Genomic DNA, 17,052 nt, shown 5'->3' on the forward strand with positions numbered 1-17,052 from the left:
GGATGCTTAATGCTCCTATATGGAGGGCACCATGCGTCCTATGGCCAAACCTGAAGTCAATGAGCTGGGGAAGTATAATATTTTCCCAAGGAAGGACAGCAAATATTTTGAATGATAATATAATCTACCAAAAAGGTCAACCCTAGCCTATATTATTTCCTCTTTTTTCTTTCTTTCATAACAAGTTATAGTTATAAATTTTAAATAAATCCACATTTATTTAAAAACTGTGTGTGTGATGGAGGCCTGACCCAGTGTAAGTTTTTGATAAATCCCCATGGAATGAATGAACGCATAAATGTGACGAAACTGGAAAGATCCCAGTCTTTTCAATCAGATAGAATCAGGCCTGAAGCCCAGATCTATCTCTTATTAGTATGTGATGTCAGAGAAATTGACAAATATTACTGAGCTTGTTCCTTCCTATTTAAAATAAGGACAATAAAACTTCCACCAGAGCTGGCCCATAGATGGCGCTAAAGACATCAGTTTCTTGCCTACTCCGTTGCATTAGTAGCTGTGATTCTTCTGTGTTTCATTTCAGCACGCGGGAGCATCAACACAACCCTTACTATTACATCAAATACAAGATGACATTTTTATACTGCTTTGAGTCAGAAACCTCATTGATTTGGCATTGCTGTGCTCTGCAATAATTTGACCCTGGATCTTAGAGATCTAAGCTCTGCCCCTGTGTCTCATATTCTCATCTCATATTCTCTAGGTAACCTGCTAACTCTACTTTTAAAAAAAGTGACATCTGACAAAGAAAAATGCAGTTTATAAACCTTCCAGCAATGATAGATGATAATTTGAGTAGTGTTCCCTGTGATGGCCAATCACTATGAAAGGCCTTGTGTGAATGAAGGTACATTACCCTGGGAAGGCCCTGAGCCCAGGCATCTCCAAAGAGATTTTATAGATACTTGAAGTCCTTCGCGTGTTTATTAAACAGAAAACTGAGTTAGATTCTTGTAAATATTTCCTGCCTTTAACTATATTTAAACTTGTTTCCCAAAAAGGCTGTCTTGTTTAGGGTTTCCCCCCAGGTACAGCTGTGCCAGTTTTTGTTGCTGTTGTTGTTGTCCCTTTACATTTAATTAGGAGGGATTACTTTGCAAGACTGCAGATAAAATTCCTTTTACTAGAATTAAATCCAACAGGGTGATGCCTAAAGAAACATAAGACCTAATAAAAGAATTTGTAAGGAAGTAATAGATTTTTTTTTTAAAGGGACAAGTGATGAATAATATTTGCTACCATATCTGGTAGCCTCAGGTAGCAACGTGGAGGGATCAGTGAACGATCCTGCTCATCTCTGTTAATCCCACTTTGCAAGTGTCTCTGATGATTAAAGCTATAGAACCCATCACCTTACAACTGGTGTCCTGGGCACATGCTGGGATGATGATTAAGAGGCTGGCTGTGGTAACCAAGTGAGAGATGTTGAGACCAGATTAGAAGAGTAGTTATAGAAGTAGAGAAAAGGGGGCAGATGTCTCCATGAATCCAAGAAGAAGAACGGGTGGGAGTGTACGACTTCGAACATGGAGGGAGGGGGGCAAAGACATCAGGTAATGCATAGGCTTCTGCTGTGGTGCTTGGGAGAGTCGAGGTATCTTCCATCAAGAGAGGAATCACAAGAAGAACAGCAAATTTTGAAGGAAGATGACGAATCTAACAAAGAACACAACTGGATGACCTGGTGGAGATGTTGAGTAGACAGTTGGTGACACAAGGGCTTCAGAGAAGTGGGTGGCTGAAGCCCGGGGCTGCACAACTTGTGGGTGGTATGGAAAAGAAACCTGCTTTTGAGGCCCCCAGGGTTCTGTCTGTAAGGTTGCTGGCCATCTTCTTAGTCCTCAAAGTTCTCCATGTCTTCCAAACTAGAGCCACTGAGATATATGGGGGCTTCAGCTCTAGCTTCTCTGCCTCATGAACACAAGGCCTATTGGATATGTTGAGACCCCCATAAGCCTCTGACTAAAAACACACTGACCCTAAAAATACTTTGGGTTTCCAAAGCAGGGCTGGGCCCTCTTTATATGTCTTGCCATCTTCCAGCCTCGTCTGTCGTTTCTCCACTCTTCTCTGACACCATCACTTCCTCCAAGTCTTTTCATTATTGTTTCCTCTGCCAAACATACCTTTCCCTCCTTCTTCATCTGGATAATTCCTACCTTTACTTTACAATGAGATTGGGGGTTGTCTTCTCCGGGAAGCCTCCCTTGGTCCCAATCCAGCCTCCAAAAGTTGGGATGGATGCTTCTACTCTTTGGAGAAACGGTCAATTAGATAAATTCCAGTGTCCAAAATGTGGGGATTCAGTGCATGTTAGTTCCAAGGGTTCCAGGTACGGGTGGTGGGGGCAACTCTAAGGATCACTGGAAGCAGGTAAATATACTATGTATTCACTTAATCAATTGACTGTGTTTGTTATAGGGAATGATGGCTTTAAATGAAATAAGTCATTGGGAAGACCTACTGCTACACAGAATATACAGGCTCTTCTGTTAATTAGGAAAACTCTGGCATGTCCTATGTCTAATATTCCTCCCTGTTGGCCAAGCAAGTAAAACTGGTGGCTCTAGTTGATTTAAATCCAAATAAAACATGAAATATGGATTTTTGTTGGTTTTTTCCTTCTTGTTTTGCTCATCAGATAGAGCTCTCTGGTTGTAAGCAACAGAAATTCACTATGGCTAACCTAAATGAAAGGAAATTCCCTGGAAAGGTAACACTGAACAGAAGGGAAGATGCAGGATAGGCCAGGGAGTGGATGGGGAGCAAAGCGCTCTCTGGGAGCAAGAGTTACATGAAATTTCACAGCAGAAACAGTCCAGTCAGGGCCAGTGGGATGAATGACCACCAAATGTTTTCAACTTCTCTGTCCTCCTGCTTAAGATTCAGATCTTAGGAAGAAAGCATCCTCAGATCATTGTCCATCCACTTAGCTACAGGGGGCAGGCTACCATATGCTGAGCTGGCAAAGCTCAACAAATGACACTTGAAAAACAGTGTTTGCTAAGACAGAATGTAAAGTGAGGGAACATTTCCTAATCTCCACCTACCAACCTGACATTTTGTAGCTGGGGTCTCATTTAATCTCAACAAACTTGGAAGGTAAATAGTAGTATTTACATTTTCAGGGGGGTGAAAAAGGAGGCCAGAAAGGTGAAGGAACTTGACCAAGGTCCCACAGCTAGATATTAGCAGAGCCAAGATTCAGAGCCAGGCCTGTCTGACTCATTGCTCCTTCTACCATCACCCATGCTGTCTTCTCACAGCTGCTGGCCAGGGGGCGGCGGTAAGACTGGCTGGTGATTATGTGGTGAGGGGAAGTAACTTACCCAATGGCAAAGGTAGGCTGGGAGAAGGGCCTTAGCTAATGAATTCTGTTGTGAAGGATTCTCTGAGGCTCGCCACTCATATATGGTCTCGTGGACCCAACAGACAAATCAGCAATTCCTCTGCAAAGTGTATCCCCTGGGCTTCATGTTTTCTGTAAATGGCCTAAAGAAGACTTTTCAAGGGCTTCAATAGATTCTATATTTACTCAGTATAAACAACTTTCTTAAATTAGCCTGTCTTAGTTTATGATTTTGCTAGTAAGAGCATGAGTTTTTTTTTCAACAAAATTGAAACTCATAGCAAGTTTATATTGTGTTGTGTGAAATGTATCTATCATTTATTATAGAAATATAAACTCTGTGAGACAAGGATGTTTGCTTTGTTTGCTGCTGCATTCTCAGCATCTAGAAAAGTACTTGGCCAATAATAGGCACTCAATAAATATTTATGGAACGCAGGATGGCATTTGTAAGCCCTCTAACTTTTCTCAGAGTTGACTCTGTCCACAGCCCTAGAAGGCCATGTGGGTCCAAACTGATTCCATATATCTCTCAAGACTGAGGGGTGTAGGCGAGGGAAAGGGAAAATTCTGGAGCCATAATAACACATGGGCCAGAGATAGATCTAGTGCTTGTGGCAGCCCAGAGCCATGGGTCAGTAGCAGTTTTGGGGTGCAAAGAAAAAAAAAGAAAATCAGTATTGTTTAACAAGTCTCCACTTCCTTTTTTTTTAAGAGGGTTTTCCTTTTTTAATTTATTTCATTATTATTTATTTATTTATTTGAGAGAGAGAGAGAGAGAGAGCACATGAGATGGGGGAGGGTCAGAGGAAGAAGCAGACTCCCTGCTCAGCAGGGAGCCCGATACGGGACTTGATCCTGGGACTCCAGGATCATGACCTGAGCTGAAGGCAGTCACTTAACCAACTGAGCCACCCAGGCACCCAACAAGTCTCCACTTCCAATCCCAATCTCCCTTGACTGCTTACATTCCTTTGTTTTTTTAGATTTGAAATCCAAAGTGTGAATACTTCTATTTCCAAACAAGATGGAGTAACAAGGCCTAGATTGATCCTCCCATCTGGAACAAGTAATAAAATGGGCAGAACACACAAAACAATGGTTTTCAAGATACCAGACATCAGGCAACAAAGGACAGTGATCCTGGAGAGATGGGGAGACTAATGAGTGGAGCCCTACAACCACCTTAGCTTACTGACTCAAGAGGATTTCCAGGCCAGGGTGTGGGGAAGGGGAACAGAGGTGGAATCTGGTGGACTCCTTGAGTTAAAGAGACAGAACTGCAAGTCTAGGGACACCAAGGCATCTAGAGGTTGCAGAACAGACTATTGGAGAATAGAGACCTGCAGAGAAAGAGAGAGAGAGAGAGGACTCCAGATACCTTCAGAGTCCTTTTGAGTATTCAGCAGAGAGCCAGTTGGTGCATGATATGAGGAAATGGGAGTGTGCAGATTATGGGGAAGAGTATCCAGAACTCATAAGGGCCAGGAACAGTTCTTGTTGCCACCAGCCAGACTGGAAAACCTCAAAATTCACAAGATGTTTGGTAGAGTACACAAAGGAATCTTGCCTCAGTCATGGAAAATAATTAGCCCCAGACTAAACTCTGCTTTGGTTCTACCTAACAAGACTTAAAAGCAATATCTGAAAGGATCAAACTGTCTTTAAGTATAAATGTGTTCTAGAACAAAGCTCAAGAATCTTGGTAAGAATATTAAAAGATCTAGCTAGCACTCAACAAGATAAAATTCACAGTATGTGGCATCCAATCAAGAATTACCAAGCATGAAAAGAATTAGAAAAATACAACCTATAATAAGGAAAAACAGCAATCAATTGAACTGACATAGAGGTTAGAATTAGCAAAGAGGGACATGAAAACAGTTGTAAGTATATTTCATAGAGTCTGAAAGTAAAGTAGGGACATAGGAGATGTAAAAAAAAAGATGCAAAATGAACTAATAGAGATAAAAACTACAAAATGTGAGATGAAAAATACACTGGATGAGATTAACAACAGACTAGACATTGAAGAAAAAAAAATAGTGAACTTAAAGATACAACAATAGAAACTACCCCAGATGAAACACTGAGGAAAAAGAATAAATGAAACAGAAGGGCATCAGTGAGGTGTACGCCAGCCTCAAGCAGTCAAATATATATGTAATTAAAGCACCTGAAAAAGAGAACAGGAGAAGACAGAAAAAAAATACTTGAAGGGATAATAGCACCCAAATTTCCAAATTAGACAAAAACTATAAACCCACAGAACTGAAAAACTCAACAAAATCTCCAGCACATCAAGAGTTTGAAGAAAACTACACGAAGGTGCATCTTGATTAAATTGATCAAAACCAGCGATAGAGAAAAAAACATCTTGAAAACACCCAGGGGTAAAAAGACGTGTTAGGTAGAGAGGGACCTGGGTAAAGGTAACAGCAGATTTCTCACTGGAAACAATACAAGTGAGAAGACAGTGGCCAACCTCTTAAAGCACTAAGAGGAAAGATCTGTTGATCTAGAATTCTAACCCGAACAAAAATAACAAAAATACTCTCAAAAACAAAGGCAAAGTAAAGACTTTTCAGAGATACAAAAGCTGAAAGAATCAATCACTAGCAGACCTGCACTACCAGACAAGTCAGAGGTTGTCCTGCAAGCAGAAAGATGGTACCAGATGAAAGTAGGAATCTACACAAAAGAATGAAGAGCATCAGAAATGGTACAGGGATAGGATGCCTGGGAGGCTCCGTCGGTTAAACGTCTTCCTTCCTCTCAGGTCATGATCCCAGGGTCCTGGGATGGAGCCCCGCATCGGGCTCCTGGCTCAGTGGGGAGCCTGCTTCTCCCTCTGCCTCTGCCTGCCACTCCCTCTGCTTGTACTTGCTCTCTCTCTGTCTCTGTCAAATAAATAGTCTTAAAAAAAAAAGAAATGGCACAGGGGTAACTAATATATTTTTTCTTATTATTTAAATCTATGAGATAATTAGCTGTTTAAAGAAAACTTGTAACTGTATTAATAGGGTTTATGTCACATATAGAAGTAAAATGTATGACAACAACAGCATTAAGAAAGACTGGCAGGGGAGACACGGAAGAATATTATTGTAAGATTCTTAACTGTACATACATGAAATGATATACTATCACTTGAAGATAGGCTTTGGAAAAGACACAAGATAAGATATATATATATATATATCCTATACTGATACATAATACAGATTATATATACTCATATATAATGCATGCATCTTATATAGATCTATATTATATAAATTCTATCATAAAAATCTTATATATGATGTAAACTCTAAAGCCACCATGAAAATAACAAAGAATTATAGAACATAAGGCAATACCAGGAGATAAAATAAAAACTATTCAGTTAAGCTTAACGAAGGTAGAAAAAGAGCGAGAGGAAAAAGGGAACCACGAACATAGGAACATATGCAACAATAGAAAGCTCATGATGTGTGCCGAACTATATCTCAACCACTATACCAAGTAATGTTTGTTGATTTCAAAATTTTTAATCGTGTTGATTTTGGAATTGTATAGTAACTATAGGAAAAGAAAATATGACATGGGATTAGGAATTTCAGAGATGCTATATTTATGGTAGAAAACAAGCATTCTAGTTACTTAGTCAAGGTCAGTCAAGCTTTATTCTTTTTTTTTCATTGACATTATAAACAGTAATTTTTGGTATAAAATCAGCTTTAATAATCCCAAAGCCTCCCAAATGTATCTTTGTTATACCTGACAGTTCAGTTGTTTATTTATTCTTTTATGAGATTAAGATAGCCCTGTGATAATGTGCCTTTTGTATTGATTTACAAACTCTAAAAATTTGTTGAAAAGCATCATTTTAACTTCCTCCTTCCTGCAGTGCATAAATCACAGCGGTGCTTAAAAGACATGCCAATTTGGGAAATAAAGGTGCTTTTGTGTTTGGGTTTACATTCCCAGCATGATCTAATGCTAATACCTGCTTGCATTTATATTCCTGTTCTTGATGTTTGTGGGGGAGATTTTTATAGAACAAAACGGAAGCCTTTGTTTCACCTTGGCTTCAAGAGAGAAAAAAATGGAAGAAAGCCGAAATCTCTAGCCAAATTGTAAGTTCCTCTGAAATTCACACTCTGCAAAGTGAAAGAAAAAAAAAAAACCATGGGATTTAAGCTACATTTTACTCTTTTCTGTTCCCTCGGCAATCATGTTCAAAAATCAGTGAACTAAGTCTGCTAGAACAAGATCTCAGGTGTTTGTCTTGGAATCACGAGAAATTGTTCAACTCTCCTGGTTTCCTGCTGACAGGAAACAAAAATCACCCCCTTGGGTATTCACAGGTTCTTCCCTCCTTCTCTAGCTGGGTTCCTGAGCCTTTTTGTGCATTACAGGTAAGGAGGACATTTGATGTTCTGACATTGAAAATGGCAGACATTGACTTGTGGATGAGAAAGACCCCTCGACCACTATAGAAGTAATGTATGTTGATTTGATCACCTAGACCTGTCCGGGGAATGAGTTGAGAGAAAATGACTGAGGTCAGCTTGGACTAGTTTGGAAAGAATTTAGGGGATTTTTCAAGTAAAGAAAGAGAGTTTTTTTTTTTTTTTTTTTTTTGAGCAACTGCCTAGCTTGAGAGAAATGAGGATGGGAAGGAGTATGTTATGAATGTCGTTTGTTTCCAACGAGCTTTTGGGTAAAAGTTAAATTTCATATCAAGTATTTTTTTGGCCAGTGGACTGGTATATCATTAAATGTGATGCCATCTGGAACCTGAGCAGTCACCACTGGGCTTTCTATAGATGAGACTCTGGGGGTCTGGGTATTCTGTTTGTAGTTGTCATCCTTGTTTTAATTTAAAGAGCGGTGGGCTCTGCCGGGGTTATTGGCTCTGCGAGGACTTGGGCATTGGGGGCACTTCTCAACTGGCCTTATCCTGGCCTCCAGCGTCTGTTACCTCGATCTTGGTAGTGTGTTCCTTTGGAGTTTTCTTCCCATATGGAGAATGCCAGGGAAGTCCTCCCTCCTCTCGTCCAATCCCATCTGCCCTTTATCTTGGAAAAAGGACCTCACTTTTTTCCTGTTTTCCAGGGTTAATGCTGAATTTCTCCTCCGTGTGTATCTCCAGGTGGAATGCACGGGAAACATTTCAGGATGGGGTGGGTAGAATGTGGGGAGTTAAATGTTCAAGCCCACATGACCATCTTGAATCAGAAGCATACATTTAATTTGTACTTATTCATAAAAGGGAAAGAAAGATGAAGTCAAGAAGCGTGGGGGAATGCCTGCTTTAAGGAAAATGATCTGGAAGTATTATGTTAGGCATGGCTTACGGCTCTATAAGAATGTGGTTCTTTGGGCACGTGTGTGGCAAAATTGTCTGTGATTTTGACTCATGACTCATGGTGTTGCTGGGTGTGATGGCGAGGCTGATGGTGGGCGCACAGAGCTGGGGGCAGAGGCACAGGATGGTCTGCCCCGGGAAGACAGTCCTTTCCTTTAAAACCAAGGTGCAGGTTGTACTGGTTAATTTAATGGAATTATTACTCAGGTTCTGGGTTTTTACAGAGAAAACTGTAGCTTCCAATGTGGTGCCGGGTTCTCAAGGAGGCAAGGCTATTGGTTTTCTAATGAGCCCCCAGGGATTTCTGCCCATGGGGGGCTGAATATCTAGGCTCAGTGCCAAGCCCTCTGTAAACATCATCTCATTTAATACTTAGAACAATCCTGCTATGCCATCACCGTTTTACAGAGGAAGAAACCAAGCCCAGGGAAGAGAGAGCCCACACAGCCCGCAGGGCAGGGTAAGGGCGGGAAGCCAGACAGTCTGACATGGACTCCCCTTGCCCAGGAAGGCACGGCGATGGTGCCACTTAATGTACAAATTCGTTCGAAGTCTGACCTGTGAGGCTTTGTCCAGGGCAGCTGGGAAGAAGCCGGGGAGGTCCTTCTCCACTAGGGCTCTCTTGCCTCCATTTTGCCCTGAGCTCTATTTTAGACCAGTTGGTAATTACTTATTTAGTTCGTTGGCTCTGACACTAGAGCCTGAGCTCCCTAGTAGGCAGTGACACGTAAGTGAAAAGAACACGCAGGCGGGAGTCAGGCAGCCAGCACCTACATTAACTGTAACTTTGAACACCTTTCTGAACCTCATTTTCCACTTGGGCAAAGTGGAGATGACCAGGCCTATGAGAAGGGATTGTTTTAAGGGGTGAACAACGTAAGGTGTGTGCCCGGGACACGGAGGTAGCTCAGTAAATGCCAGTTCTGTCTCGTCTTTTTGAGAGTAAAGCTTGCATCTTGCTCACCCTATCGCCCTTGCTCTTGGCACGCAATGAGTGCTCAGGAAAATATACCGATTCAATGAATGCAGAGCCAGCAAAAGGACTTTTTCATTCTTGGCATTTTTTAGTAGAATGAGTCCTAAATGAGGAATACTACGCATCCCCCTTTCCAGGTTTTGGCAGTCGTGGTCGGGGAAATGCCGGTCCGGGCGCGGGTCCCGCGTGAACCCGGGAGCCGGTGCGGGTGAGGTCTGTACCTGTGAGGGTGCAGCGGTGCCGTGGGAAGCCGCCGCCGCCGGCAGAGGGCGCCCCGGGCCTGCCGAGCTCGTGGTGCTGATGTTGGGGCGCTCTCCCGGCGCGGGGCACCGGCTGCAGTCCGGCGTTGACCGCAGCCCGCGACGCGCCGGCTGTCCCCGCGGAGCGGGAAGTGAGCGGCCTCCGGGCGCAGCGGATCGCACCTGCCAGGCGCGCCGCAGTGCCGAGCCCTCTCCGAGAGCGGTGAGTACGGGCGCCGGCGGGGCATTCCTCACCCTAGTTGGGGGACACTTGGAGACAGCGCAGGTCGGACGCCAGCCGTTCCAGGGCTTGGTGTGCGTGGGTGAGTGGGCAGGGTCCCTGCTTGCTTCGGTCTTTGGGAAGGGCGTGGGGTCGACCCCAATGAATGTCGGTCGGCCGAGCTTCGCTTTCAGGCGTCTCGGGCTTACTCGAGGTACTAACGTCTGGCGGGCCCTGTCGCGTGCTGTCCAGGGGTCCGAGGGTCCGCGCGTTAGCCGGTACCCCAGGGCGTGCGAGCGCTCACCTGGGCGTCCCCCGCCCCCCGTTTCGCCCGCGGCACCATCCAACGGACCACGTGCGGCTGTCGCCCGCAACTCTGCCTGTCAAGCAAAGCCCGCCCCCAGGCAGGGCAGGGGAGGGGACGCGCGGGCGGGGTGGGCTGTGCCCCGCGGGAACCCGGCTGGCCCGTGAGCCCGCCGCTGCCAGCTCGGCGCTCTCTGCCTGGCGTTCCCACGGGCTCCCGGGAGCTAGCGGATAGTGCGGCGGAGAGGCGCAGAGCCCTGCCCCGAAGGGCCAGAGGCCACCCGAGGGGCGCCCGGGCGCTCGGTTCTGGGAAAAAGGCAGCAAAGGAAAGAAGCTCTCCAAGTGACTAGTCCTGGAGGTACCCTCTCTCAAGGATGCGCCGAGCGCCCGGGAGCCCTTTTCCCGGGTGTCCTCGGCTTTAAACAATCATTAGCCTTTGGAGGCAGTAGGGCAGCGCCGGCCCCGGGGGACCTGGCCTGGGAACATTTCCCAAACCTGCCCTGCGATTTTTGCGCCATCAGGAGCCAGACCCCGGCTGCGCGCGCGGGGCAGGAGTCAGGCGCACCTCCTGGGCGTTGCGGAGCTGCGGCGCCTAGCAAAGCCCGCTTTCCGAGCTCCAGGGGCTTTGAGAGAGACAACCTCAAGGCAAGGTAGGTGGCTCGGACTGAGTCGAAGTGGATTTGATACTGATAAAGCTGCGATGGGCTCAAGTCCTGGCGAACAACCTTTGCTTTCTTTTTGCTTTTTTAGGGCGTTTGGGGAGCTGCGGTGGAGCCAGGGGCTTGGAGGAGTGAGGCATGTATTTTCAGCTGCACCTTCAAAAGGGGAGAATTCCGTCGCCACCAGAGAGGCAACAGCCCCAAAATATGACTACGGTTGCCTAGATCCGCAGAGGCCTGGGAGTCTCTGGTTTGATAGCTTAGAATATGCTAAAAAGCCAATGCCTTCCATGGAGAATTGAAGGGCCAGCTGGTCAACAGGACAGTGACCTGGAGCAAGGGAGTCAGAAGACAGTCGTAACAAGCAAGAGGGGCCTTCCAAGGGACTGACTTGGGTTGCCAAGGGCAGGCTCCTGCCACGCAATTGTTGCAGCCCTCTGATGGAATGCTGGTGAGGTCCTCCACCTCGGGGAGCCGTCGGGGCTGTGCCAGGGGCTGCCTGGTGAGTGAGAACTCCTGCAGGTGGGACTGACCCCTCATCCCTGCTTAGGAACTGGAGGGTGTCAGAGCCCCCTATGTGCTCTCCCTCCGCAAGATGAGGACTCTGAACACCTCTACTATGGATGGGGCTGGGCTGGTGGTAGAGAGAGACTTCTCCTTCCGCATCCTTACAGCCTGCTTCCTGTCTCTGCTCATCCTGTCCACACTCCTGGGGAACACACTGGTCTGTGCCGCTGTCATCAGGTTCCGACACCTGCGGTCCAAGGTGACCAACTTCTTTGTCATCTCCTTGGCCGTATCGGATCTCTTGGTGGCTGTCTTGGTCATGCCCTGGAAAGCGGTGGCGGAGATTGCTGGCTTCTGGCCCTTTGGGTCCTTCTGTAACATCTGGGTGGCCTTTGACATCATGTGCTCGACCGCGTCCATCCTCAACCTCTGTGTGATCAGCGTGGACAGGTATTGGGCCATCTCCAGCCCCTTCCGGTATGAGAGGAAGATGACCCCCAAGGCAGCCTTCATCCTGATCAGCGTGGCATGGACCTTGTCTGTACTCATCTCTTTCATCCCAGTACAGCTCAGCTGGCACAAGGCGAAACCCACAAGCTCCTCTGACGGCAATGCCACTTCCCTGGGTGAGACCCTGGACAACTGTGATTCCAGCTTAAGCAGGACATATGCCATTTCATCCTCCCTGATAAGCTTTTATATCCCCGTGGCCATCATGATTGTCACCTACACCAGGATCTATAGGATCGCCCAGAAACAAATACGGCGCATCTCGGCCTTGGAGAGGGCAGCAGTCCATGCCAAGAATTGCCAGACCACTACAGGTAATGGAAACCCAGTGGAGTGTTCTCAACCAGAAAGCTCCTTTAAGATGTCCTTCAAAAGAGAAACTAAAGTTCTGAAGACTCTGTCCGTGATCATGGGGGTCTTTGTGTGCTGCTGGCTTCCTTTCTTCATCTTGAACTGCATGGTGCCCTTCTGTGGGTCTGGGGAGACCAAGCCCTTCTGCATTGATTCCATCACCTTTGACGTGTTTGTGTGGTTTGGGTGGGCTAATTCCTCCTTGAACCCCATCATTTATGCCTTTAATGCTGATTTTCGGAAGGCATTTTCAACTCTCTTAGGATGCTACAGACTTTGCCCTACCACGAATAATGCCATAGAGACGGTTAGCATCAATAACAATGGGGCTGTGGTATTTTCCAGCCATCACGAGCCTCGAGGCTCCATTTCCAAGGACTGCAATCTGGTTTATCTGATCCCACATGCAGTGGGCTCCTCTGAGGACCTGAAGAAGGAGGAGGCAGGTGGAATGGCCAAACCCTTGGAGAAGCTGTCCCCGGCCCTATCTGTCATATTGGACTACGACACCGATGTCTCTCTAGAGAAGATCCAGCCTATCACACAAAACGGACAGCATCCAACCTGAACCCTGAGATGAATCCGGCCAGACAGGCTCATCCCAAAAACTGGAGGAGATTTTCAGTGGCTTGCTGTTAGGAAACCAAGGTGTGGTGAGACTCAGATGTCAGGCAAGCCCTCCTCTGCTGCTTTTCCTTAAACACACTAACTATATTTTAAAATACATTTCAGTGTGTTTTCTGTGTTGTTCATAGTGAATCAAAGAGGGACATATGTGAAGTGAATGTTCACAGGGACATGTCTTTGGCTCCAAAATTATTTTTAGAAACTGATTCTTATCTTAGGACTTAAAAAATAGGGCACAGAATCAACAATGAACAGCATTGCTTAAAAAATAAATCCTTTCCAGGAAGGAAATGAGAAGGGTCGAGTTTGCTGTGTACAAACAGGTGCTAACACTGGTCCAAGCAGAGTTTTCAGATTGTAAAGGTAGGTGCATGCCTTCATAAATTATTTCTAAAAAATAATTGAGCCTTACAGTAGGGGTGGGATTTTTTTTCCAGACTTGAGAGATGTTTTGTTGATAATGGTTTTATTTATTTATTGTATTATATGGATATTTTAAATTTATTAAATAAATCTATATTTATCAGATGTCATAGGATAAACTAATGAATTATCTGAGACCTTACAATCACATTTCGTCCATCTAACTAGCACTTTATTGGCCAATGAAACAAACAGACAAACTCTGAGATTCTAAATGCTCATGGGTAACTTCCAGAAACAGCAAAGACTGATAGGAAATGAAGTTGTGATACTTCTTTAAAATTCATTGGCATTAATAAACACGAGGTGAGAATTGACAAATGCTGTGAATGTTTTTTTTTCTAGAAAGATTTTGAAAAACTTAAAAAGGCATAGCTACTATTGTGTTCAAATTTTTTTAAATGACAGAGACTTTCCCAGGAGAAAGATTTGCAGTTCTGTAAATAATCTTAAATAAAAGCCAGCTTCAGAAGGACCTGACTTGAGATTTATGACCTTAGGTGGTAATAAAAAGTATGTGCCACTTTGTATTTATGTAAAATACTTGGCCTTTTGCGTCTTTCTCATTTCAGTGTCAGATAGTTTTTCTGAACCAACAAGTGGCTGTCCTGGTTAGATACGTGTAGTGAAGACAGTAGGTTTCCTTAATATTTGGGTTATAACAGTCTCACCAACAGACAAAGGTCAAATCCTGCATCTCCATCTTACCAGGTCAAATCACACCACTCAGTGGGGCGACTTTTTGTAGTGCTTTAATCTGAATTTAGAATTGATTTTTTTTTTAAGTCTAAATGTTAATAGTATACTAACGAATAGTGCCTCATTATCATCCTCAAGTTAGACACTTCTCTTGGTGGAAATAAAAGGAGACCCCTTCTCTTTGGGTGTGTTAAGTGCTCCAAAGCCACCAGAATCTCTATTGACAAAGGCTAGCTCCTTCTCTGTGCTTTGGAATCAAGTTCCTATCTCATCATCTCAACTGTATAAAGTATCATGAGTCTGTTTTGCCAGATACTCATTCATGTGGGGGCATTTCAAGAGAATTTCTTTGAAATGTTTACAGAGTATTCTTGTTGATAAGCAATGTACACAGTGTTTAGATGAAATGGGTAACAAGAAGGAAATCTACTGAAAAATATCTCCTGCATCAGGTCCGTGTTATTTATGCATTGTGAATGTTTCTTCATTTTATTGCCTGTATGCTTTCTTACATATAATAAAATTATTTTGTGAACTCAAATCAATCCTGATTGAGCTGTGTTGCATTTGTTAAGTGTGTTTTAAAAACGGGGCTATTTCAGACCTATGAGTAAGAAAACATGGGCATTTTCGAGGATACCTTACTTTTGCTTTTCTTTTTAATGGAAATTTCTCCTATTATGTATGCCACAGGTTGCCTTTGAATATTTAAACAGGAAATGTTTTTGACTTGGACTACACACTCTTGTGGGGTTTTTTGGTCTTAAAAAAATATTTTTTGAAAAGAAACTCTCTTCACTTGCAGGATTATTTTACTTTTCATTTCACAGATTTGAAAGCTTTCTAAAATCTCTGCTTTTTCTTTCGAAGAGCCCTGAGATATTAAGTAATATAAAAATCACAGAAAAGCCTGTGGCTTGCTGTGGGTTGTATGGTCCCTCAGCTTATGGCAACTACTGTATTTATGGGTAGTGTTTGTTTTAAGAGTAAAATATAACAAGAATTTCTTTCTGGAGAAAATATACAGTTGTGATGTTGGGCTTATCAAAATATCTTATGGGGCATATCCATCAGTCCTACTAAACCTGCTTAGTTAATGTGCTAACCTTTTTTTTTTCATCCTGAAGAAGGAGAATGACTGAACAGCAGGGGATGTAGAAATTAAGGGTTAAGTTTATAATTTGGAACATCACACAACAGATGGTGTCTTTTTAAATTCCATATTTCCCTTCCCCAGGCTTTGGCATATAATGAACACATCTAGAATGAACACCCATAAAGCACGATACCTTTTCTTTCTGCTTCCTGACTTTTTGGATATCTTTATTCTTTGCAGTTTAATTTTGTTCCTTAGTTAGTAGTCCAGCAGCACCAACTATGATACTCAGGGTTGTCATTGTCCAGCCAATGAAACATGGCACAAAAGCTTTCCCTATTTATTTCATTGGCAGAGTGAAAAATAAATGACATGTCTAGAAACTCTATTAAAGAATTATAAAATTCAGTACACCGTGGATGAGACTGTACTTTGGGTTCCTGGCACTCAGGATTGATAAAAGTATCTTATGAAGTGTTGATTTTACTGATAGAATCTTTCAGAGAATTTAACTTATAACCATAAAAGCAAAAATACATTATGATTTTTATTTCATTTTTAGCTATCGCGATAAGGCTTCATAATGCTAAACATATGTGAAACACTTTAGCAAGGCAGAGAGAATTTAAAAGAGGTGTTCTTTTTCCCTTTCTAAGAAGATGCCTTTCCTGGTCAAATAGATGCAGAGCTCTTACAGGTGATGGAACAACAGGAAGTCCTATGGAAGGGGGACTGAGCCCTGGGCTTCAGCAGGGAGATTTGGGGTGTGCGTGGAAAAGTCACTGCTTTCTCCTGGGATCTAAGCAGTGACAGTCTCTGAGTCTTACTTGTCCTGATTTATTAAACGGGAGGAACAAAACCTCTGCATCAACTTCTTCGGTGGAGGGATCGCTCCAAAAGGCAAATCAATACATAATCTAATTTCAGGGACTTTCTGATTTCTCCACTCTCTGGGGCTCCATCATGATTCCTGCCCTGGCCTGATTCCCTCCCTGGCCTGCACCAGCAGCATATCACCTGGATCCTTCCACCCCCTCGGAGCCAGTTCACACATGGGGGCCTGTTAGGTAGAAAACACAGGCTTTGTTTCAGACAGACATGGGTTCACCTTGCAGCTACCACTTTCAGGCTGTGTGAGAGTAAACAAGTGTCTGTACTTCTCTGAGCCTGCTCACCCATTTGTGACATGGGAATAAACATGCAGGTTCTCATGAGGGTTTAAATGAAGCTAATGTCTATAAGGGTACAGAGCAGTGAAATGTTGGGCTCACTGATTCTTTACTGGATCTCTACTTTGAAGGGGTTGATGACAATATTTATTGCATTGGTAATAATGGAACTGCTTTTCATGTGTTGTCTCTCATGTTGGCTTGAAGCAAATGGAAATGACCTTTAGGACTCGTAGTCTGGGATTATCCCAGACACTGTTTTCTTTTGCTTTGGGTATCTGGTATTCCAGAAGCAAGTGTTTGTTAATATCTGCGTGGTTAAGACAACTGCCTTAATTTATCACTAGATACTGACTAAATTAACCTATCCATGATGTTTGAGTCTATGAGATCTACTTACCTTGCAAAATTTGTTTCAGGAATAATGAGCTGATGGCTGGTTGCCTCTGAGCTGTGAAAACTAGGACCTGGTGCTCTGCACGATCTGGTTACTGTGGTCGTTTGAAGGAACTAACGCAGGGGATCATGAGATTGTAGTATTATATAG

At 43.9% G+C, this 17,052-nt stretch overlaps 1 protein-coding gene across 2 annotated transcripts; it reads left to right on the forward strand.

Annotated features, from left to right (window-relative positions):
• Positions 1-10,003: 10,003 nt before the first annotated feature.
• DRD1 (dopamine receptor D1) lies at positions 10,004-14,773 on the forward strand. 2 transcript variants are annotated; one of them, XM_027604375.2, is made up of 2 exons: positions 10,004-10,164; positions 11,215-14,773. In XM_027604375.2, exon 2 carries the CDS (start codon positions 11,719-11,721, stop codon positions 13,057-13,059), a length of 1,341 nt encoding a protein of 446 aa, XP_027460176.1. In that variant the 5' UTR covers positions 10,004-10,164; positions 11,215-11,718; the 3' UTR covers positions 13,060-14,773. The 2 variants fall into 2 exon arrangements, with proteins under 2 accessions (XP_027460176.1, XP_027460177.1); XM_027604376.2 differs by lacking the exon at positions 10,004-10,164 and adding an exon at positions 10,697-11,114.
• Positions 14,774-17,052: the final 2,279 nt, after the last annotated feature.

Source organism: Zalophus californianus, chromosome 5 (genome assembly GCF_009762305.2).
Source record: "Zalophus californianus isolate mZalCal1 chromosome 5, mZalCal1.pri.v2, whole genome shotgun sequence".
NCBI lineage: Eukaryota > Metazoa > Chordata > Mammalia > Carnivora > Otariidae > Zalophus > Zalophus californianus.

Bases quoted from the DNA above. Each gene is read 5' to 3' on its own strand.
- DRD1 (XM_027604375.2), top strand. From the start codon at position 11,719: ATGAGGACTCTGAACACCTCTACTATGGATGGGGCTGGGCTGGTGGTA.